Here is a 26055-nt window from a genome sequence, read left to right on the forward strand (position 1 = left end):
TTTACGTCCCCAGTTTTCGGTAAGTAAAGATGCTGTATATACGTAGACTAGTCATCAATAAAAAAAGGTACAAGCTTCGACGCGTCACCCACTAGATGGGAACGTTTGGTGAAAGAAGCAAGCCAAGTACTTCTTAATAATTAAAAAAATTGAGATTAATTGAACGCAGTTATACAAAAAGGAACTAACCCACAAAATTAAAATTTTGAGATGCCGAGCATTAAACATAACATTATTTTGAAAATTTAGTTGGTGATATATTAATTTCATACTTACTTCAATATAAAGGTAGAATCTTCCATTTTCAAATGTTTATTTCAGAGATTAAGTTTATTTGAAAATAAGTAGAAAATTTAAAAAAATGTGGCTTATTTCTTTTTTGCAAAATGAGTACCGGTATTTAAACATTTCTAGGTATTTCTCTTCAATTGAATGAAAATAGTAAAATCTACTGAACAAATTTAATTACTGTATATATTTTATATTGTTGTTGTTCTTTAGTCAACTATCCGAAGACAGGCCTGCATCTCACAAGTGATACAAAAAAAGGCACCACTTATGAGGCAACTAAGTCAGGAGGTAATGGGATAGAGTGAATAGTTTTTCTCTCCCTGATATTCTATATAAGGAACAGAAAAGAACTACTTTTATTAGTATCAATTATTCAACTTTCATTGAATATTAAAATCTGCAACACGTCCAAAGCCATCATCATTATCTTCAACACTGCGATCGGGAAAGAGCTCCTCGTATAAGGACATTGCATCACTGGGGATTAAATGAAATACAGATCTGAGATAATTCAATTTGGGTACTAAGATTCCTTTCCTAATTGGGCCAAAGCAGAGTCTTTAGAAGATAAGCTCAAAGTGTGACCAAGAAGTGTTCTTCTGATATCTATTTGTACATTTCCATCATCAAAATTTTGTTTCATAAAAAGCGAGTAGACCTTTGCTTTCTTCACAGTAATTTGACGAGTATTTATCCAGATAATAATTTTACCATTCACCCCTTTTTTCTGTTTGTAATCATGTTTTCCAGATTTCCTGATCCTAGAAAGTTTTCATTTGTCATTACATAAACTTTTAAAGGGCATTTCTTTCTACATTCTTTTATGATTGCAACATAATCCTCTAATGTATATAACCTTTCCTGTCTTTTCAAATCTGCCTCTATTTCTGCAAAACCGTTGTCACTAGGCAAAAAGTTGTGGCCGGAAAACAAATAACGCAGAGTAATCGACTTCCATGTTGGATGGGATTCGAGCAATATGTTTAGCATTAGCACAGTCTTTATGTTGCGATTGTGGCCGCCACATGAATCACTGCACAATAACAACTCTTTAATTCCTTCTGGAAAATGTTCTTCGATACATCTTAGTAGGCAAGAGGCAATCTCTTCACCTTCCACCCAAAGATAACAGTATCCAGTATTAAGGTTTGAAGAACGTACACCACAGTTGTATGTAGATAACTGCAATTTGTAAAAAATAATATTTGTAAGTAGTCTTAGCAGTGGGAGCGTTTCATCCATGTCAAATGTCAAACACTCGATGTTATCTGAAGCAGCTGCTATTTTTAAATCTTGTTCCATTTTCCTTCTAGCATTCTTACATTTCATCAGATATTCATTTTACTCAGACTGTACACCACGCTTTCTTTCCTCATTAAAAACACTCTTCTGTTTTATCAAATAAGTTTAACATTCATTACATGTAGATGTATCTTTCCTAAGAGTTTAAATTTCAGATTAAATTCGTTATAAAATATTCTTTTGTAGGAAGAGAAGCCCAAGTCACTCATATGAGTGCGCGCTGCTTGTATCATGACATAATATAAGTGAATATGGAGTAGGCCAAAAAGGGAACGAAACGAAAGGAGAAGAGTTCGATCCAGTGCCCTGGATTAAGCCTCGGCGTAGCTCAGTGGTAGAATTGTGGGTCCTCGATTCGATCCCCGGTTCGGAGCGAATCTTTTTCCGTTATTAATAAAATAACCACAACAAAAAATTATCTGTATGAACAAAAATTAATAATATCATCACATAGATCTCCTCTGTTGTATTTTATCATTAGTGCGATCATTACATGTTACACTGTTCTTATCTGAACAAAATTTAATTTATTCACCTCTACACAGGCTTTCTTGATGTTATAATATGTATTTAATGTAATTGTTGTCACATTGATTACTTTGTTGTTTTTTTACTTGGCTATTTAATGACGCTGTAGGCCTATCAAATACGAGGTTATTTAGCGTCGAAAGGGATTGTTGATACCGAGATGGTATTTGGTGAGATGAGGCCGAGGATTCGCCACAGATTACCTGACACTTGCCTTATTAATTGGAGAAAACCTTGAAAAAAACCCAACCACGTAATCAGTCCAAGAGAGAATCGAACCCTCGCCCGAGCATAATTCTGGATCGGCAGGCAAGAGCCTTAGCCGACTGAGCTACGCCGGTGGATACTTCATTGTTGCCATATGTAATATGTACAATTATCTTCACAATATTCTGCAATTACGAGCAGTTATTTTTCAAAAAGAAACCAAGCCTCTTGGATTCAGGTTTCCATCAGTTAATGAATTTGCAAAAAGGAACTAAGTAGTCCACACCTGTGGAGTAACGGTCAGCGCGTCTGGTCGCGAAACCAGGTGGCCCGGGTTCGAATCCCGGTCGGAGCAAGTTACCTGGTTGAGGTTTTTTCCGGGGTTTTCCCTCAACCCAATACGAGCAAATGCTGGGTAACTTTCGGTGCTGGACCCCGGACTCATTTCACCAGCATTATCACCTTCATTTCATTCAGACGCTAAATAGCCTAGATGTTGATAAAGCGTCGTAAAATAACCCTCCCAAAAAAAGGAACTAAGTTTCTTGGTTTTTTTATTTTTATTTATTTTTTTTATATTATTGTAAAACAGTCGAAAACAAATGTGGCTTAGTTCAACATATTTTCATATAATTATTACTATTGGTCAATTGGATTAGAACATTTTTGCAGAACATAAATTGATATCTTACACATCCAAAAATGGTATTAACTAAAAAAAAATACAGTTTTGTGGGTTAGTTCCTTTTTGGATAACTGCGTCCAATTTAAAAAAAAAACTGATTCACATTAAGAAATCATATCACTTTTCCACATTTAAACTTTACTTCAATGTGCTGTTTTATTTTTTAGCATGGGATGCGCCATTTTCTGCAATGGAGGACCAATCGCACGCTTGACTGGAACCACTCCAACCTGTGCATGGAAATTGTACCTCCCCATTTTTCCGTAAGTATGCATATACGTATGTAGATCAGTTACCAACAAACAAATACAAGCTTCGAGGCATCATCCACCAGATAGAAACGCTTGCTCCATTCACGCAAGTCAAGTACCTGCCATTAGTTAATGGAAATAGGGATTATTTTCAAGAATTGATTCAAATTATGAAATCATACCACTTTTCCAAATTTAACTTACACTTCAATATGCTGTTACATATTTTAGGACGGGATGCGCTATCTTCTGCAGCGGATGACTGCCCTCACGCTTGACATGGACTACTCAAACCTGTGCATGGAAATTTCACATTTCCAGATTTCCGTAAGTAAAGATATATTATACTAGACTACATATCAACGAAAAAAACTTAAAGTTTCGAGGCGTCGCCCATTAGATGGGAACGCTTGGGCCAATGAAGCAAGTCACGTACTTGTCTTAATTAAAAAAAAAAAAAAGATAATTTTAAGAATTTATACAAATTGAGTTAATCATGTCACTTTTCCGCATTTAAATTTTACTTCAACGTGCTGTCGTATATTTTAGGATGGGATACGCTACCTCCTGCACTGGAGGACTGTTCGCACGGTTGACATGGAGTATACCAACCTGTGCATGGAAATTCTACCTCCCCAGTTTTCCGTAAGTAAACATACATACGTACACTAGTCATTAATAAAAAAAAATACCAGCTTCGAGGCGTCGCCTGCTATAAATCGTTGCACAATGTCTGACAGAAGATGTAAACATTGCCGGCAGAGGAGGAGAGAAGTGCAACAAACGGCAGAGGACTCATTCCACAATTGTCTTGGAGTTGGGCGATGTCCCTCCGCCCAACTTCAAGACAAGCGTGGAATGAGACCTCTGTCATTGGTTGAATAGCAATAATTATACTTTTCTTCTCTGCAGGCAATGTTTTCTTCTCTTGTCAGACATTGTGGAACCAAGTATAGATGAGAATGCTTGACTGAAAGTTGCAGATCAAGTACCTGTCATCAATTAAAAATATATATCCAGTATATTATTTTTTGGTAATGATTCAAATTAAGAAATCATATCACTTTTCCAAAATTAACTTTTACTACAATAATGCTGTCGTATATTTTAGCTTGGGGAACGTCATCTTCTGCAGTGTAGGACTGCCTCTACGCTTGATATGGACTGCTCCAACCTGAGCATGGAAATCTTACCTCACCAGTTTCCCGTAAATATGCATGTACGTAGACTAGTTATCAATAAAAGTCACCCACGAGATAGGAACTCTTGCGTAAATTAAGCAATCAAGTAACTTACGTGTCATTATTTGAAATAGGAATTCATTTCAAGGAATGTTTAAAATTAAGAATTCTTGTCACTTTCCCACATCAAAATGTTACTTCAATATGCTGTCGTATATTTTAGCACGGGACGCGCCATCTCCTGGAATGGAGCACGCTTGACATAGACTGCTCTAACCTATGCATGCAAACTTATCTCCTCCGTTTTCTGTAAGTATGCATATACTGTTCGTAGACTAGATATCAATAATACTTAAACTGAAAGTGACAGCACTCAGGTATACCGACTAGACTACTAATGTTACTTAATTACCTACTTACGTACTTACAGCCAGTGCCATCGTTTCTGGCGTGTGAAATAAGTAATAGAAACGCTGAGAGCGAGCATCTTATCTTTGTCATAAAATATGGGCGAGAAAGCTGACAACTGTGAGTGGCAGATTGCTGACGTCACATCAGTTTAGGTGGTATCACTCTCAGCTGAAGAAGCAACAGATGCCACTGTCTGGACAGCGTACTCAAGGACACGCCCCAGAAACGCGAAATGCGAGTGTCTTGCCTTTGACGCAGTGGGCAGATTGATGACGTGACGTGTTGGGTGCTACCGTTCTCAGCTGCACTGGCAACAAGTGCTCACTGACTGGCTCTTTACTCAAGAACACGTGCCAAGAACGCTGGCACTGGCTATACTTACGACTTTTGAGGAACCCGGAGATTCATTTCCGCCCTCACATAAGCCCGCTATCGGTTCCTATCTTGTGCAAGATTAATCCAGTCTCTATCATCATATCCCAACTCCCTCAAATCCATTTTAATATTTTCCTCCCGTCTACGTCTCGGCCTCCCCAAAAGTTTTTTCCCTCCGGCCTCCCAACTAAAACTCACATGTATTTCTGGAACTAAAGTTAATTAGGATGATTAATAAGAAGCAATAGAACATGTAGGCCTGTGATATATTTTGAATATCACTAAGTTACTCTGTTTTCTTTTCCTAGTTTTACACCCGAGGACCCACAACCACGAAGAAGGAGGAGGTTCATCTGAGGTGCACAGTCATGCAGAAAGTAACTCTCCGGTATACAGACATCATAGTGTACGTTGCTTACAGGCTTCACATATTTTTTTTATGATGAATATATTTTATTTAACTCAATTTCTGAGCAATGTATTAATTATTACTTTATAGAACAGAGACGTTCATATCTGTTTCGGAATTCTATTCCCTTACGCCCTTACGAAGTTTTATTTTGCTTCCCTCTCACAAGAAAATAGGCACTTGTTATTTATGAAGGGCTCAGATAAAAGGTGGTACAAGTGACATTTCTAAAACTTTTGGGAAAATGTGAATGTATTATAATATGAAATTAAAAAATCAGAACGCACATATTCTAACTGTAAATTGTATTACCTTTGCCACAAACACATTTATAAGGATTGTACAAAATCTTAACATGTAAAATTTAAATTAAGTCTGAGTAATACTAATATGATTAATAGTATGCTTAAAAGTGAAGTGTGAGTAATTAGAAAAAAATTGTACAAGTGCACTAGTTGCGAAAATAATGTGAAATTATGTCTCAGCAATATTAATATGATTAATAGTAGGTATACATAAAACTAAAATGTGATTAATTAGGACAAAAATAGTATATTATGTGCACTAGTTGTGAAAATATTGTTTCATGTGTTCAATATATAGGGTATTTCAAAAGTCAGTTCAAACATTAAACCGCTATAAATATTATAATATTTGAGATAGGGAAAAAACAATAACATCACAGTGTTGGGCAAACAAGGGAGTGCACAACGTACACTTGTTCTCTTGTTCAACGTACAGCATTCTGTCTGTGACATCATCCACAGCATTTTGCAGATGTCTTAGAATATTGGCAATTTCTTGCGAGATGGCATATTTCAGTTGCTGTAAGCTTGTTGGATGTGTCAGGAAAACTCGTTCTTTAAGGTAAGCCCACAACCGAAAGTCGGCCAGATTGAAATCTGGAGATCGCGGAGGCCACATTGTTGTAAAGTGCCTACTGATGACTTTGGTCGGAAAACGAACCTCAATTACGCGTGTTACCTCCACCATTATTTTTTCAGTAGGTTATTTTACGATGCTTTATCAACATCTTAGGTTATTTAGCGTCTGAATGAGATGGTGATAATGCCGGTGAAATGAGTCCGGGGTCCAGCACCGAAAGTTACACAGTATTTGCTCATATTGAGTTGAGGGAAAACCCCGGAAAAACCTCAACCAGGTATCTTGCCCTGACCGAGAATCGAACCCGGGCCACCTGCTTTCCTGGCCAGACACACTAACCGTTACTCCACAGGTGTGGACAATTATGGAATAAGACAGACTGTTATAGTAAACGGGGAGCGCTACTACAGAATGTTACAGAACTTCGTCATCCCTAGACTGAGGAATCACGATATGGAAAACATAATCTTCCTGCAAGATGGCGCTCCACCCCACACATCTTTATCCCTGCAAAACAATTAATTACGCAGATGATTGGCTATCGTGTCATCAGTAGGCACTTTCCAACAATGTGGCCTCCGCGATCTCCAGATTTCAATCCGGCCGACTTTTGGTTGTGGGGTTACCTTAAAGAACGAGTTTTCCTGACACATCCAACAACCCTACTGCAACTGAAAGATGCCATCTCGCAAGAAATTGCCAATATTCCAAGACATTATTTGCAAAATGTTGTGCACGGTGTTGCAGACAGAATGCTGTATGTTGAACAAGAGAACGGAGGACATCTTCCCAATGTTTTGTAAACCTCACTGTTTGTCCAACACTGATTTTTTTGTTTTTTCCCTGTCTCAAATATTATAATATTTATAGCGGTTTAATGTTTTAACTGACTTTTGAAATACCTATATTTCTGTTGCTTTTCAAAATTCCGTAGTACACTGTCCGAGTCACACTTTGCAATATGTTAATCATTACAACATATTAGTCATTATCTGTTTCAAACACATTGTTGCACGAGTCAGATTCAGCGTTCCTTGACAGTGTCACAGACGCTCTTCCTCCTAGATCCACTTCCTCGTCCTTTACCCCTATACCTGTATACCATTACCTGTTACTTTTACTGATTCACCATCATGTTTAAGGGAGGTATGGAATCTATGACATACAGCAGGAAGGAGAGGTAACAGTTCCTAAAATTTAATGGTTGGTGGCCTTACTTTCAAGTTTCTTTTGGAAGTCTATCTGCAGAAATTCGAAATCAGCAATGAAAGTAACTAATGGTTTCTGTTTCTCGAAGCGCATCCAGTGAATTGAAGACCACTTGAGCTGATGCCCTGATACATCCCTGCATGTAGAAGGACATACATATCAACAATGGAATCCATTGCATCACTTGAACTGAAATCATTCTGTTTCATTTTTATTACTCTGAAGCCAGTTTCGCTATCAGTTGCCATCGTAAACCTTCCATTTGAAATATCAAGCGTTTTTAGGAAGAAGTCTTTACATACCCTTCGTCCCATTGTATAATTAATTTTGTAGTCTTCTTATAAGAAATAGCTGTCTTGCTATGACATTATGGTGGTTTCAAAGTAACACAAGACATTATGAATGAATTTTGTAGTTCCCAAGAACTCAAAGCCCAAAACGCACGGATCTCTCCGTTTTCTTCACCTATATTATTGCAGTGATGATTAAACTGCTTTAATATTCTCTCTTTCATTTTACTCCCATGACCAATATATCCCTGACCACTGTTCCGTAAATGTTTGGCTACATTATGCTTCCGAGGACTAAGATCTCTCTTTTTTATTTCCCTTGTAAGAATACAGACTCTTCTCTAGGATCAGAACCTGATTCGTCAGAAGTAGCATTGTGTCTGGAGTATCTCATGAGTATCGCTTTAATCACCGAAGTTCATAATTTCCATGTCACGCTGGTCACCTGTTCCACTTTTTTCATCAGTACCATATTCTACAATAATACATGTGTGTTGAAATATTCCATTATTTCTATATCATTATAATAATTACCGTATTATTATATATAATTATTTATTTAGATGAGTGACAAGAAGGTTTGAATCTCGAAATGAAGTTATGTTTTCATTCATCACAAAGGCATGTTAGCAGTGGCCATTTATTATAAGATAAACACGACATTATTACACAGTTAAATAAGTAATAATGAATAAAAAAAATCTTACATTTCATAATCACTGATAATCCATCAAATAAATCACTTTCTTCTTGTTTTAGCCATCTTACACAAGACAAATAAACATCTGCAGAAGGCAGTGCACTTATACCATATTTTTTCTGAACATTCGACTGTTTTTCCAGAGTCCAAACTTTAGGTAAACAGATCGCAGCAGCAATCGAAGATTCAACTGTACCACTTTTTTCCTGAGCTTTTCAAATAACATAGAGTACTTATATGTACTTATGTCGTATAAAATCAAATTTTTCAGATTTTGTCACTTGTACCACCTTTTTTCTGAATCCTTCTTATTATCTCCTTTTTATCCAACCTCTGTAATTTTATTATTCACAATCATTCATTGGCGTAGATGCTTTTCTCGTTTATAATTTGTTATTCAAACGTAATTTATTTTCTCTTTTGTTTGATAAAGCGGCATATAACAGCAGAATTGAAATAATACAATTCTTTCTTGAAATATAATAAAGATGATTAGAATTGATTAGAAGAAAGGGAATATTTCTTATGCCCAGCATTGTATGCGCGCTTAACAAATGTAGGCCTATTTTCAAAACATTATACATCCCTCCAGGCAGCCAATATTAATGCGCAAATATTATCACGCTTCTGTATGAAGTTGATGATATTTTCGCGTGTCAGAATTTGCATGATATTGTTATTTTTTAATCTTAGGTAAAACCCCTCAATTTCTTCTTCAATTAAACAATTAGAGGGCTATGTTATCTTGGCAAATGATCGCCTGAACAAAAGGACATGGTAATTATGACGCAAAATTAGAATTTATAATAATTGAAGACATTCAAACTAGTTTCAAAAATGTCGCATAGGTGTAATATATCAACTTATACAAATTAATGACGTCAAAATAAATTTAAAATCCCTGGACAGTATTTTCACAGATTATGAACATAGCCTATTGTAATAATGGAAGAATTTAATACAAATTTATCTGATACAGCCTCGACCTACTAAAAATAATATCGTCGCCTGAATGCAAGAACTAGGTAACTTGATTTTTCATATTTTGTGACATTGCCTATTTACTTATTTATTGCACTAAGGAATATGTCTCGTTTTCTTTTACCTATTCGTTATATTGGAAAATAGATGTCGCTGGTATCGTTCGATCAGTTACCTAGTTCCTGGATTACATTTTGTAAGATTTTTGCTATGCTATAAAAGAGGTAACTAAAAAACGCAAATTTCGAGTTACCTAGTTCTTGCATTCAGGCGACGATATATAAATGACAATGTTCCAGGTTCTAATTATAAATCAGACTCGAGATGCATGCAACAGTTTCATTGTTCTTCTGTTGACATGTCATATCGTCAAGTGAGATGTAGTGACTGATAATACAGTATATGTATGATACAGAATCTCAATCAGAGATGTTTATTGTTAATATAAATGTAAACTATATATGTGTGGAGAGGGGGTGAGACAGAGAGAGAGAGAGTATCGATGGCTAAGACGTGATACCTCGTACCTACAAAAATGGCCATTTAGTTCAACTACACTATTATTTAGATTGACAATATTATTATTATTATTATTATTATTATTATTATTATTATTATTATAATTATTATTATTATTATTACTATGTTCACAAAATTGGACATTTAACTAAAAGTTTGTCTTCGAATAGAACATGAGTGTTCAAACGCCTATAGAACCAGGAGATATTGCACGTCAAGTATGCTCTGCTAATGTCAATAACTTTCCATATAAAATAGGAGAAACGACCTTAAAGAATATGCGCTGCGGGTTGCTTACGCCAGGGGTTACCTCGTACGCGTTACAATTGGTTATCTATGGAATGGAAAATTTTGCAAAGCAGAAGATAATATAAAATTTTGTTTATTTAGAGAGAAATTAAGTTTTAAAACAGTCGTTTGATTCACCTGTAAATTTACGGATACCAGATGTCACTTCTTAGCCATAGACTACAGTAAGGTAAATCGTGTGTAACTCTTGCCCCTAGTCACTTTCAAGTGATTCACAGGCATGTGATTCTGTGCCCCTCAAGTCAGCGTACGTGTCACGAGTGGAGGGTGGTGGAGGTAGGCTATATGTGCGACTGTTTGCTCGTTCATCAAAGTCAACAGTAATGCAGGGGAAAGGCGTTTGGCTTGTAGGTTCGATTCCCGCTACAGAAAAATTTTGTATAAGTAGTTTGAACAGAATATATATAGGCGTTTAAGGACTTCCAGAAGTCCTAATTTGTAGCCATCACAGGAATGTTGTTTCTGATATAAGATGTACTTTCTTGTAAAATGAGCAACTTTGAGGAGTTTCGACTACGGTATGAAAGCAAGTAGGCTACTGCTAACAGAATGTGGTAAAACGTAAATGTTGGGTATAGATTGAAAACGGTATTCAGTAACCAAGAGTAGGCCTATGTACAGAGTCTTCAAATTGACGTTCATTCGTGAGTGTTCCGCCGTCCGTGGCATGCTGTTTGCCGGCAAAGTCGGATATTCACAGCCCGTTAAGTAAAGCGGATGCGAATTACAATCACAATATCTTTGTCATAGAAGATGTTAGAAATGCTGTCTTTGTGCCGCCACACATCTCTCACACCTTTTAAGAAAATGCGCATTAAGATGCATTAGTTCGTTTTCTGAAATTGATGCAATTTCCCTTCCTATAAATTATTGTCTTTCACTCTTTAGTAATTCTCATCCCTATGTATTTATATTCACTACAATGTTTGATATAACGACCACCTTCCAAAATTAAATTAAGTTGTTGCCCATCTAGTCCGGGGTTCGATCCCAGGTGGTGACAGGATTTTTTCTCGTTCCCAAACTTTCACTCAGCCTCCTATAAAATTGAGTACCGGGTCTTTCCCGGGGGTAAAAGGCGTCAGAGCATGGTGCCGACCACACCACCTCATTCTAGTGCCGAGGTCATGGAAAGCATGGGGCTCTACCTCCATGCCCCCCAAGTGCCTTAATGGCATGTTACGGGGATACCTTATCTTTTGTTGTCCATCTAGGCCTGTCGTCCTGCGTCCTGGAGTATTGTATAGGTCTACTATACTTCATGTATTTAGTTTCAAATTTTCCACTAGGTTGAATAGTTATCGATCACTTCTTTTCTGTGCTTGGCAAGCTCCTACATCTCTTGGGACTTACAGGAAGCACAAGAAGATCAATTCAATCATTGCCATGCGTGTTTCAACTACTATATCTGTAAATGAAATGCCTTAGGAATCAGGAGGCTATACACATAATATAGGTTAATGGTTTGTCTATGTTAACTTTAATGCGCCAAATTTTATGTTCTCCTATAAGTTATCGCTTCAGGAAAATATAACTATACAAAATATTTTAGTTGTGTGCTGTATTGACAATAAAATTATGTTTCCTTAATTGATTTTAGAATTCTGTACAAAAATAGAGATTAATTTTACGAACTAGTTCCATTTAAAGAAAATTTGTTACTTTGTCACCATATTTTACTTCAATACTCTCCGATATTAAAATATATCGTCGACTCCTAAAAGCAGCCTTTACGCTACCAGAACTACCCACCACCTGCATAACTGCACTGGCAACCAAGAACGCATCATGTGTCCCCATTCTTCCGCTCTCCTCTGTCCATAAACTAGATACCAGTAGGGCTGAAGAAAAGTATTGGTATCACGACAGTAAATAATTTCTATAGGCCTATACAATGTTTACAAAATGGGATCCGTTGCAGGGTGTCTCTACTATGTGTAAGGAGCAGAAAGAGTGAACATTCGACACTCCTGCATTGTAGACAAGCTTAAGAGATGTGAGGTTGTATCAGAATGCTGAAACAAAAATCCAACAAAGAACAGATAATAAGACGACTGAATTCAGAAAATGGGGAAAATGTGTTTGACTTAATTGAAAATAATGATTTTTTTTTTTTTGTAAATTTAATATTTGTTCCGAGTTGATCAATGTGAAACACAAGTAATCCTGTAAATGTAAATTCTATTATGAGTTCATTCATACGGAGCGGACTGTACAAGCAGCCGCTACCGCAACCATTTGAGTGTGCAGACAAGCGTTTTATAAACACGTACGATGCAGCGTAGTCTATAACCATTTTTTCAGCCCTAGTTATTAATAACACTTAGATTGTCTTTATCAGAATTTCTCTGGCTTAAACATGTTGAAGATTTGGAAGTCTAGTTTAAATATCCTTCCAACCCGGAATTTACCAGAAGACACCAAAGGGGGCTGCCACTTTCAGCACTTGGGCGGAGGATGAAAGTAGCAGCACTCAGAGATACCAACACGTCTACTGAAGCTTGATATATTAAAATGATTAACAAGCAGCAGTGGAACATGTAATCCAGTAATATCTTTTTTACATAGTTAATATTATTTTCTTTTGTCATAGGTTTATAACACAGAAAACGCCGGAATTTTGGAGGAGATGATGTATGGTTACGAATTCAAAGTAACGTTAACCGTAAGTAACTTTTCGGTATACATAGAGTACATCATAGTGCAAGCTGCTTATAAGCTTTCCATAATCATAACACTTGATCTTCATGTGATAAGCATTTATTATATTCAGTTTTAAGCGATATATTAATTTTTACTACATAAAATACAGATGTTAGGTCTATTTTACTATAGCTACGATATCCGTACTGAATTTATGAGAATTTATGTTGGCTGGATTGGAGAATGAATGTTATAATATGACGTCATCGGTTACTATGATTAGTTTTCTATGTTTGCCAAAAAGTGCTGCGCGTGTTATAACCAGAGCTAGGAAGTTGGTACCAAAACTGTTAAGTTGTGTGAGCTTGGATTACATCTCTACCGAATGAAAAGTAATAACGCATCTCTCAATGTCAGTGAGTCAGAACGACAAACATGTACAGCCGGTTGGTAACCAAACATGTCCTCCAATAGTCCACGGTCATAGAACAAGAAAATAATAAAGGAGTAATATAAAACAATAATTTGTAATTATAAACTTCTTAATTCCCAATTTACCCATAGCCTACATAAAAAAATAAATACAAAATATACAATTATGATTCTAGCCTCAACAAAGAACATTTTCATTTTATCAAAAGAGATGCTCCTTTTATGTTCAGAAAAAGACAATATTAAATTTGTATTCTGAAAATATTCGTTCAACGTCACAAGACGTTACTGAAGTAAATCTGAAATATGATAAAGCAGGATCTTATTATCATCAGATGAACAACTACTTTGTGAATCTAATAGTAACTCGTATGTTGCACATAGTATTAAACCTATAATAGTTTTCAAGAAAATTTCTCTTTTCTATTGTAATGACAGCCAGGAAGTTCGTATCGTAATTTCGATGTTGAACTTGGACTGTAACGCAACCGAATGCATCACAGCACGAGACGTCAACATTTAACGAAGAATAATCAGCTTCAAATACTTGGGGCGTACTATAAGCAGTAACATGAAATACTGCCAGGTTGTCAAAAGGAGGACAGCAATGGCCAAGGAAGCTTTTAATAGAAAAAGGAGGATCTTCTGCGGACCTCTGGAGAAAGAACTAAGGAAGAGACTAGTAAAGTGCTTTGTGTGGAGTGTAGCAGTGTATAGGGTAGGAACATGGACAATATGACAAAGTGAAGAGAAGCGACTAGAAGCATTTGAAATTTGAATATGGAGAAGGATGGAGCGCGTGAAATGGACAGACAGAATAAGAAAGAAGCTTTTGGAAAGAGTAGGTGAAGAAAGAAATATGCTGAAACTGATCAAGAAGAGAAAAAGGAATTAGCTGTGTCAAAGGTTGAGAAGAAACTGCTTTCTGAAAAATGCACTGGAAAGAATGGTGAACGGGAGAAGAGTTCAGGGCAGAAGAAGATACCAGATGATAGACAATATTAAGATATATGGATCATATGCAGAGACTAAGAGGAAGGTAGAAAATAGGAGACTGGAGAATGCTGGCTTTGCAGTGAAAGACCTGCCCTTGGGAAGAACACTATGAATGAAATGAATGAATCCGGGGAAAAATAAGCGTGTTACACACTCCTGTTTGTATAATTATTTAATAACAGGTGAGTTTACTTTTTTCAATATTAACATTAGGTAAATAATACAATAATAACAGAATAGCTCACTTTGTTCAGAATCTAAAATATTAATATAAATTAACAATATTCTTCAAGCTATTCACGACTCTACGCAGCTCCACAGAATACCACTATGCATTGTGAACATAGGCTTACTGTGTATCATCTGCAGCGAGTGTGAGAATGGCGTTGGCGAGGCGCGGATGACATCTATACTCCTCGCTGTACTCAACTGAAATCTACAGTTTTGGTACGAACTTCCTATCTATGGTTATAACGATACGTGACGTGTTATTTCATTTAGACGGCTGTAGATTACGGTGATTTACATTTCCGCATATACAGAGTGGATGGTAAGGTAGTATATTAATTGTATGATGTGATTCCTTTTAATATAACGAACAAAAAAGTATCATACCATTTTGCTCGTTTTTGCGAGGTTTTTGAAGAAATATACTTTTATGCCGACATTTCGATCGCGAATTTTTTTAATTTCTTGTATAACAACGAAGAGAACGTTTATTATGTTCGCGTTGCAGCAGTATTTTAATTAGAAAATTCACAGATTTCCAATTAATCGATTAAAGAAACATTGGAAACATTGATTGTCGGGTCACGTATAGAAAGTCTAAAAATCTGGCATCGCTGTCCGGACGGCAGACAGTTTGCGTAGTACTCGCAACAGATCAGCTGCTGCAGTGGCGGCTCCTGCGTAGCTATTTCTTAAGAGGAGGAACATCTCAACATCTAGGTTATTTAGCGTCTGAATGAGATGAAGGTGATAATGCCGGTGAAATGAGTCCGGGGTCCAGCACCGAAAGTTACCCAGCATTTGCTCGTATTGAGTTGAGGGAAAACCCCGGAAAAAACCTTAACCAGGTAACTTGCCCCGACCGGGATTCGAACCCGGGCCACCTGGTTTCGCAGCCAGACGCGCTGACCGTTACTCCACAGGTGTGGACAGGAGGAAAGAAGTTAACAGCGCAAAATGACACCTTTTTGAGAGAAACATGCTACAAATTAGCCTACATGCATACATGTAAGACCAGGTAGTGTTAGGGTTGGCCTTCCTTCATACTACCGGTACCATTATTGTTCAAAGCTGCCGGTGGCCGATTAATTTTTTTTTTTTTTCGTTAAAAATAATGTAGTTTGCAGTACCTTCAATTTCAAATATATTTGTACAAAAGTGACAACTTGACTGTTGTCCTGTCTAGTAGACAATGAATGGAAAGAGGCCAAAAAGATCTGCGATACTAATGTAGAACTACTTCCTCTTTGTTTTATATAAATCCAACTTCAACTTTCAGTTATCCTCAAAAGTATCAAACTATGAATAGTAGCCTATACGAAGTACAATGAATAATATATTTTGATTTATAATTTTAAAAAGTTTATATGGTATCTTTCATAGCTTTGCGTTAAAACTGTTTTTATTGTGTCTCCTCCTTTTTTTTTTAATTGGTGGCACTTTATATGCCTGTTTCAATAAGTTCCAGGTCTCATGGACCCTTGCCTTTCGCAGTCATATGGAGAAATATGATTATGTTACATTGACGTTTTCATCTTACTTTTATCTTCATCAGTGATGGAGATAGGTGAGCTGAGTGTAGCAAGTGGAAAGTGATCACTGAGTTAATTCGTGCATGAGAGGGTTGATGTGAGAATGTAGCTTTTCCAGATAATTTTTCCGTAATGTTCGGACGTAATCACTAAATAAACTGATTTTGAGGTCTCTGTACAGTTGGGTATTTCGGATGTGGTAATCTGCTCCAGTGATAGTTCTGCATACTGCACGTTGGATACCGTCGAGTCTTCGAAGATGGCGGGGGTGGGCGTGAGACCATGCTTCACATGCATACATCATGAGTGATCTGATGACGGATATGTACAGTTGTAATTTGGTTTTTGTTGGTATTGAGCTCTTGAAGATGGGATATAGGAACATGAATCGTTGAAAAGCTCTATTTCTCACGGAATGAATATGGTGTCTGAACGTTAGTCTCTTGTCTAGGAGGACTCCAAGATATTTTGCTGTTGAACTAAAGGGGATGGCTTGGTTTTGAATATGAAGTGGCTCATTTATACGGGGGAAACGTCTTGTGAATATGACTACCTCTGATTTGGTGTTATTTATTTTAAGCCGCCATCTCGTTGACCATTGCGTTATTTTGTCTAGAGCTTCTTGCAAATGTTTGCGGGCATACTGTATATTGAAGTGTTTCGTATATATGACTGTATCATCTGCATAGAGAGCATGTTGGCATTTTGAGTGCGAAGGGATATCTTGAACGTAAGCTGAATATAGAATTGGACTTAATATGGAACCTTGAGGTACTCCTGCATGAATTGGTTTGGAAGTGGAAGTTTGTTTGTGATAACGGACTTGAAATGTTCTTCCTTCCAGAAAGTTTGCTATTAGATGAATGTATACATCAGGGGTTGAGAGTTTTTGTAACTTATACAGAAGTCCATCATGCCAGATAGTATCAAATGCCTGCTCTATATCTAGAAATGTAGCAACGGTATGTTGTTGAGATAAGAATCCTGTCTGTATGAAGTGCGTTAGCCTGACCAATGGTTCCCGAGTGCTATGTTCAGATTTGAATCCAAATTGTTCATTTTGAATAACATCTGGAGCAGTTAAGATTGGACGTAGTCGTGATAGCAGAAGTTTTTCCAGTATCTTTCCTAGGAAGTCAAGTAAACTGATAGGTCTGTAGCTTGTAGGAAGTGTGGGGTCCTTTCCTGGCTTGTGGATTGCAATAATTACGGCTTCTTTCCATGCTTGTGGGAAGTAAATGAATTTGAAACAGGCATTGTAGATTTTCGTTAGGTGTATTATGGAGCGTCGGGGTAATTTCTTCAATGCTTGTGGAGGAATGTTGTCTGGACCAGCTGTTTTCTGAAGTGGGATTTTGCGGATTATGTTATGTACTTCTCGTGGGGTGGTGACTGGTATAGTATGTCTTGGAGGTTGTTGTAGTATGCTCTTCACAATTTGCGTGACTTCCTCTGTGAATTTAGGTTGGGATGGGTCTTCATGTGGTTCAAAACGATGTTGGAACGAATCTGCAAGAATTTCAGCTTGTTTTCGAGGATCATATATCATTTGGTGGTTGGTATTTTGTATAGGTGTGTTAGGTTATGTGAGGTATTTGTTTTACCTAATAGTCTTTTTGTTAATTTCCAGAAATCTTTTTTAGTTGGTGGAGAATTTTCTATTTTTGTGGCGAAGGCGTTTATTTTGTATATTTGATGTTTTCTTCGTATGGCCCTTTGGTATCTGTAAAATGCTCTCTTGGCTTGTGGATCCCGGAATTCCTGCCATCTTTTCCTTGGTTTAGCTTTAGCAGTAAGGAGTGGTTTCAGGTCTGGAAATTCGTTGAGTGATGGAGGTATTGGTGGTGTAGTAGTGACAGAGTTGTAGGTTGCAATAATCGTGACCGTAAATAATTGTAGTGCTGTATCTATATCCGATGGTTAAAAAATACGGAGATTTACTGGTATTGACTCGTGGAGTTGTTTTGTATATTCGTCCCAGTTTGTCGTCTTTGTTATTATATTTTTCATTTCATATTTTGTGATCGGTTTGTTAATTGTAATTAGGATTGGAATATGATCGGAATCCAAAGCTGTGAGACATTGCTGATTGGTTGGGATAGTATTGGTTTTATATAAACAGATGTCTAGAACATCTGGTTTATGTATTTGTGACCAAGGATATCGGGTTGGCATTAATGGGCCTGCAATCGCATAATGATGTTCTATAGAATGGTCCAATAGAAATTGACCTTTTGGCGTAGTGATACGGGAATTCCAGGCTGTATTCTTTGCGTTAAAATCACCACAGCAGACGAAATTGTTATGGACAGAAACTAATGAGGTCATATCAGGTTCGTTCATTTGCAGATACTGTGGATGGTAAACAGATGTCACTAATAATTCAGTATTATCGAAGTTAATGTAAACTCCAGTGGCTTCTAATATGTTGAATTGTGGTAATATTGCTCGTCTATGAGGTATATTGCATTTTATAATTATGGCGGTTCCTCCACCATTTCTCTGAAGTCTGTCTGTACGATGGATTTTATAGTTGCAGATTTTAAATTTCGTATTTGGTTGTAAGTGTGTTTCAGTGATGCATGCTATATCTATGTCATATTTGTTTAGTAGTTGTAGTTCATAGGTTTGGTTTTTGACTCCATTTTCATTAAAGTTAAGTAATAACAGATTTTTGTGTCCTACCATTGGTTTAAGGTTCATCGACAGTAGAGTTCATATTTGTGAATAGAGTAAATCCGTCTAGTAGAACCATTATTTTATACAAAGGGTCTGGTGTCGTTTTGAGGCGTTGTATTATTATATTAATTGTACGAATAATTCCCTTTATGTTTATTCCTCGGAGAAGAGCAATAATATCTTTTAATGAATCGGCAAGAGATTCAGGAACAGATTGTGAATGTGCTGAAGATGAGCCGAAAGTGTTTTCGAAAGCTGATAAATTTCTCGATCTTGGTTGTCGCAATGTAGGAAAGTCGTCTTGTGTTGGTATTGGTAGATGTTTGTTTGCTGTGGAGTTTATGGTTTGTTTGTTTCTTAGTTTCTGTCGAAGCAAGTCTCGTTGTTCTTGTTGAATTGGGCACTGTCCGTAACTGGCAGTATGTGTTCCTTGGCAGTTGGCGCATTTAGCTGGGTATTGGATTCCTTTCGAGGGGCAGTCTACAAATAAATGATCGTTTCCACATTTTACGCAATGAGTTTCTAGATTGCAACGTTTTGATGTGTGTCCAAACCCCTGACATTTGTGACATTGTGTTACGTGAGGAGTTGGTCAGTAGGCTTCAATAGTTACTAAGTGGTTGTTGATGTCGTGTAATTGATAAATGGTTCTAGAAAATTCAATGTTTGGAAGTGTTATAACCCAGATTGGAATTGGGCGTCGCTGAGTGGATCCGTCTGGTGTATGATATTGCATCGTCATTTGTAGCACATGTTCTATTGCGTAGCCTAGTTTCTCTAATTCTTCCTTTACAACAGCTGATTCAACAGATGCGGAGAGTCGTTTTAGTACTACTTGTATGAGTTTGTTTTCTCGTGGTTCATAGGAATAGAATTGAAGTTTTTCATTTTGTAAGATATTATAGAGTTTGTCATAGTCAGCTCTGCATGAAGTGTAGTATTTTATGCCGTCAGATATGTAACTAATTTTTATGGGTTGACTCAGCCTACTTTGTATTGTCCTGTTTTGTTCAAGGAAATTTCCATCTGGTAATTTTTTTACAACTATTGGTGGCATTCTAATTCTTTTAATCGTATTATCTGGGGTAGTGGATTGCTTATTGTTGTCATCCATGGGTTCATAAATATATTCTTGGTCCATTTCTTGTTCGAGAGGAGAAAATAAATTACTTAATGGTATACTTGGGTGTATATTTGACTGCCAGTGTTCGTTTCCCTCTTGGTTTAATTTTTGTTTCTTTGTGGTTTCCGTTGTTTAGGTTCTCTCTTTGAAGAGGAAGCGGAAGAATTGTTTATTGTCGGTGTCACTGTTGATGTGATATTTGTACTTACAGTTTTGATGCTGTTTGTTACTGTTGTTGTTGGCGATGTTTTACTCGCAGTCATGATAGTGAATACTCCTGGTTGACTTTCAATGATGCTCAGGTTTTCCTTTGATCGTCTGTAGACTCATACGGGTGTAGAGGCTGTGCCGTCGACAGAATCAGATGATTGTGTAGTAGATTCGTGTTCCATGTTGACACGTTGAGTCGAATTGACCATGTTGTGAGAACCCGCTATCGGGTTTCCACTTGTGGTGATGTTGTGCTGATATTCTGCCAACACAAGTTTTACGTTTTATAATCACTAATAGTTTAATTATATATATATATATATATATATATATATATATATATATATTACACACAAAAGTAGAACTAAATAACACAACACGAAAATAGTTCTAATACACTAAGTTTTCTTCAATGACTTGCTCGTAAGAAGTAGCGTCAAAAAACACGTCCTTTCACCAGCAGTGTCTATCGAAGTCTGTGTCTCCTCCTAGATGTGTTATACTGTGGTTGAATGCAGCATCGTTAGATGGCAGCGGTAGCGAGCTTGCTGCAAGACCAGTAGGTTCCTATGTCCCGCCCATGTGCTGATTCAGAGGAGGATCTCCTCCCTATCCGTTCATTTACTTGCTTTAAAACTCTGCTTCTTTCTCTGGCCGCTAGCGCGCTGTTGTCTATGTGTGTTAACTGCAGTAAAGGACAGTGCCGGCTCCTGCATATTTCTTAAGAGGAGGAAAGAAGTTAACAGCGCAAAATGACACCTTCTTGAGAGAAACATGCTACAAATTAGCCTACATGCATACATGTAAGACCAGGTAGTGTTGGGGTTGGCCTTCCTCCCTTTTGTACAGCAATAATCTGTTTTTGTAAACTGAGTTTCCTAAATTGTCAAAAATATAATATGTTTTCACTTCCATTCATTGTTGAATAATTGCACAAATTAACAATTACAAGGAAATTCACAACCTCACAGCATTTTTTCACGCACACTACAGCATCACACGTGTTGGAAGAGACCAGCTACTAACACGTAACCGGAATCGTTATACGGAAATGAGAATGAGAAATAATCTGTTAGAAAAGCGAGAAAACTGCACCCACCCACGTGGTCTGTGTTGTCACATGTACATTTTACAAGTTCAGTATCGTATGCTTTTGAAGAATGTCAGTTCTTGTAAAGTCATACTACCATTATTATTCAAAGCTGCCGGTGGCCGATTAATTTTTTTATGTTAAAAATAATGTAGTTTGCAGTACTTTCAATTTCAAAAATATTTGTGCAAAACTGACAACTTGGCTGTTGTCCTGTCTAGTAGACAATGAATGGAAGCGAATTTCAGGGGCCAAAAAGATCTACGATACTAATGTAGAACTACTTCCTCTTTGTTTTATATAAATCCAACTTCAACTTTCAGATATCCTCGAAAGTTTCAAACCATGAGTAGTAGCTTAGGCCTATATAAAGTGCAATGAATAATATATGTTGATATATAATTTAAAAAATTATATGGTGTCTTTCATAGCTTTGCGTTAAAACTGTTTTTATTGTGTCTCCTCCTAGATGTGTTATAGTCTGGTTGAATGCAGCATCGTTAGATGGCAGCGGTAGCGAGCTTGCTGCAAGACCAGTCGGTTTCTATTTCCCGCCCATGCGCTGATTCAGAGGAGGATCTCCTCCCTCTCCGTTCATTTACTTGCTTTAAAACTCTGCTTCTTTCTTTGGCCGCTAACTCGCTGTTGTCTGTGTGTATTAACTGCAGTAAAGGAGGAATGGATTGACATTCCTCCACACAAGCAATATCGCATCTTTCTCACAGTTTTCTAGTAGCACATGAGTGCGCGTCGTTAAAAACTCGATCAACCGAGGTTTTCTTATAGCTGTGAACTTAAAAATTATGGGATCTTCCTCGAATTTCAAAGCATATATTTAATTTGGTATTTACATTCAAAAGAAGAAAAATATGAGGAGGTCGTTCCTCCCTTCCCTCCCCCGAGGAACCGCCACTGGTAAAGGAGGAATGGATTGACTTTCCTCCACACAAACAATCTCGCATCCTTCTCGCATTTTTGTAGTAGCACATGAGTGCGCGTTGTTGAAAACTCGATCAACGGAGGTTTTCTTATAGCTGTGAACTTAAAAATGATCGAATCTTCCTCGAATTTCAAAGCATATATTTCATTTGGCATTTACTTTCAAAAGAAGAAAAATGTGAGGAGGACGTTCCTCCCCTCCCTCTCCGGAGGAACCGCCACTGAGTTGCTGTGATGTTTACATTACATTAGTGTGCAATTGTACGTACAGCGATACAGTTTAGTTTATTTCAAAACTACGAGATGCCAGAGTTCACAAATCGTGAGTACTTAGTCATGATACAGGCCGCGGAAGAAATTCGGAACAGTGAAGAACTACTGGCCAGAGTTGGTCATAAATGGACTAGAAGATGTGAAACCTGCACGCAGCTGATGGTGGACATTTTGAACAGTACCTGTAAGATGTGAGTGGAATGTAGTTTACAGAGTTTATTACTCTTTATTTTATTATTAACGCCCAGAATTAGTGATTCGTAAAACAACAAACTGTAATGTTAATTACATCTTTTTCACAAGTTACATCAGTTTTATTTTTTCATTAATTGTAACTGAAAATTCAATCCTAAGTATTTTCACTAATTTAGACATCATTTCCTGATTTTCACGTTATTTCTTGTTATTGCTGTACGTATTTCTTGCTTACATTAAAATTATTACGCCATACTTAGTATTGAATTGTTAGTGTATTGCGTTGTAAGTTGATAATTCTGCATTAATTGTTGAACTGCGCCCGGACACGAGCTATTTTGTTCATTCGGGTTATTAATTTACATTTTCTGACATTAAATTACACATCCCTATCCGGAGTTTACGTAGATCATTTTTGTGCGAAGATTTATCCCTAGATTAGCACGCGAAGTATTGCACCAAAGCTCAGTAGCCTACATTTTTTTGCTGCCGTCCTCTCCTCACCTGCTGCAAGATACATGGTGAAAGGTAGTTGAACTTAACGCACCACCTTCAAGTCGCTGACCTCATGGGGTGTGAGGTACTATACTTATGCGACATTGAGACATCTTGCAATTGCCGTCAGCGCTTTCGAAACACTTGTAATTATCTCACTATCCGTAAGTCCTATAACTTTTTTATTTGACAAAACTTACTCTAAATAATGAGTTCTATGGCTCCTGTCAATTAATGCACTACCTTAACTTCCACCCTGTATACTTTTACTCAATTACGTTATGGTAACAAAAATGAAGTAACCTGCTGGAAAACAGCCTTCACTCCACCAACAGACTGCTGGCTACCTTGACATGAGTCCTCAATCTGTCCAGTATTCTTTTACATACCCTTAGAATAGTTATTATAATGCCTATCTACAGTAGATTGCATTTTACAATTTGTCTAACTGGAACAATTTTTAGATTTGAAAACATTACGCATAATTCCTTCCAGCCAGGTATTGACCTTAATAGACTACGTACTTCAGTGTCAAACTACCGCTTTCAGCTTGCATAGATATCGAATCTAATAGAATTCAGTGATACTAAACAGACCATTAGAGCTTAAGAATAAGAAGAAGAAGAAGAAGAAGAAGAAGAACCTGTAGAATACATAGTCCAGCCATATATTTTCGACATAATTATTACTAATTTTCTTTTCTTTTCTTTTCATAGATGTATAATCTGAAGTCCGGCGTGGAAGTTCTACGCCATGTTGAACATACTCACACAATTATAATAACCACGGTGAGTAAATCTTCATACAGATGATAGGCCATGTGGCTTACAGGTTTTCCATAATCCTTGTAACACTGAACATTCATGTGTTAACCATTTATTGAAATAATTTTTTAATAATTTAAGTTAACCTTTTTCGGTAAAGTGGTATGAGACACTCATATTCAAAACATTTTCTATTTACCTTCGAATATAAACATTGTGGTTAGAAATAAGGGAATAAGTTATTTCTTAAGTCCAACACTTAAAAGGCGTCATAAATGCGCATAGTAATTAATTTTGCTAGGACTATTAAAACTACGTAGTAAATTCGTGAAGTATGTTCACATATCTATCATCATCAACATAATCATCGTCATCCTTTATGATTTTAGAAAACGTGATCGTTAATACGTTACATTTACTCCATTCTTTCTAACCCTTATTTTATAACAAACTTCATCGCGTTGTATTTTGTTTCCGCTGCAATCTTTCTCTGCGATGAATGGTGAGATAGGTAGATGGTTTCTTTCTCGATATAAAGAAATTATCGCTGCTAAAACTCTCTCACTCCAATTCCTTTATATTTGACCTAGGTCATTCATAATATATGTTTTGTAAGTGTACAAAGTCTGATATCTTTTATTTATGTCTGTATAAGTTTAGAAGTACATTATTATATATTATGCACGAATATCATTTTCTATGAATTTATCAAATTATTATGTAATGAATTATATATATATATATATATATATATATATATATGAAATTCTCATGTAAGCTATGCCGGATATAGACTTGGGAGGCCTCAAAACATCGGCCTTATTTTTCGCGACTCTAGCAAGGCAATCTCTCCAAATATGTCATCAGACGTACTTTTGTTTCGGAGTTAACAAACTCTGAACCTACCTTGCGGAGACATTGGACATGCCCAAGATATTGCCCAGATGTGGCGCACCGTTCCGTTTAGATACGCATAACCTCGCCAATTTACCGCACTTTCAGTCGACGGTCTTTCAACACCATATTGTGCATTTTCCCTAAGATTTCTTCACTTGTCGCTGTTACTGACGTCCACTGCAGGGTCGTCTTCCACACTCTCTCGACCCTGTTAAATAAGTCGCACTTTTTTATACAGCCGAAAACGCTGGAGCGGATTCCCCCAATATAACATCCATGTCTGTTTTAAATTCTATTACACTTATTTCCCTTCTTACAAAATATTTTATGACAGCACGAACCTCGATATTTTCAAATTTTGCCATTCTGTTCGGCGCATTTATTTCAAAATTAAACTACATCAAATGTAGTCAACAGAAAATGATGAGTTTTCGTGGTTGAACTATTATCAAATGGCCGTTAACAATGGCGGCATTGTTGACACGTTTTTAATTACGTCTATGTGACACGAACTTTTCAAACGAACCTCATAATAGCAAAATTATATGTGTATTCATTTGCAATCGTTTCTAATTTTTTGACTATGATTTTCTCAAAATTCATTTCCTTACTTAATTCATTGTTCCACTTATCTCCTCATTCTTTCCAAACAGGTATTGATCGTAATATAGTACTTCAGTTGGGAGCTGTCTCTTTCAACACTTGCACAGATATTGAATGTAACAAGATGCAGTGATGCTAACTATACCATTATGCTGTAGCTTAAACATTTATTAAGAATAAGAGTAAAAGTCGTAATATACAAGGTGGTTCAAAAGTTACTTTCCTCAATATTCGTTCTTAGGTTTCATACTTTTACACATATACAGATGTCATAACTTGAACAAACGAATAGCTGGTGTAATAAGTGGTGGGTTGGCAACCATGTTCATGCGTCATCTGTTTTTCCGATGTCATGTCTTGAAAACACCCTTCACATTGCCGATATGCAGTTAATATGACAACAGAATTTAGCACGAACTCATT

General features: G+C 36.8%; 1 protein-coding gene across 1 annotated transcript in view; it reads right to left on the reverse strand.

Annotated features, from left to right (window-relative positions):
* LOC138703261 (spliceosome-associated protein CWC27 homolog) overlaps nt 1-20482 on the reverse strand; it is a 127631-nt gene extending 107149 nt beyond the window's left edge. Inside the window, exon 1 of the mRNA XM_069830997.1 lies at nt 20376-20482. Within this exon, the coding sequence (XP_069687098.1) occupies nt 20376-20429 (54 nt within the window). The 5' untranslated portion in view covers nt 20430-20482. The remainder of the gene's footprint in view (nt 1-20375) is intronic.
* Nucleotides 20483-26055: the final 5573 nt, after the last annotated feature.

This window comes from Periplaneta americana, chromosome 7 (genome assembly GCF_040183065.1).
Source record: "Periplaneta americana isolate PAMFEO1 chromosome 7, P.americana_PAMFEO1_priV1, whole genome shotgun sequence".
Lineage (NCBI taxonomy): Eukaryota > Metazoa > Arthropoda > Insecta > Blattodea > Blattidae > Periplaneta > Periplaneta americana.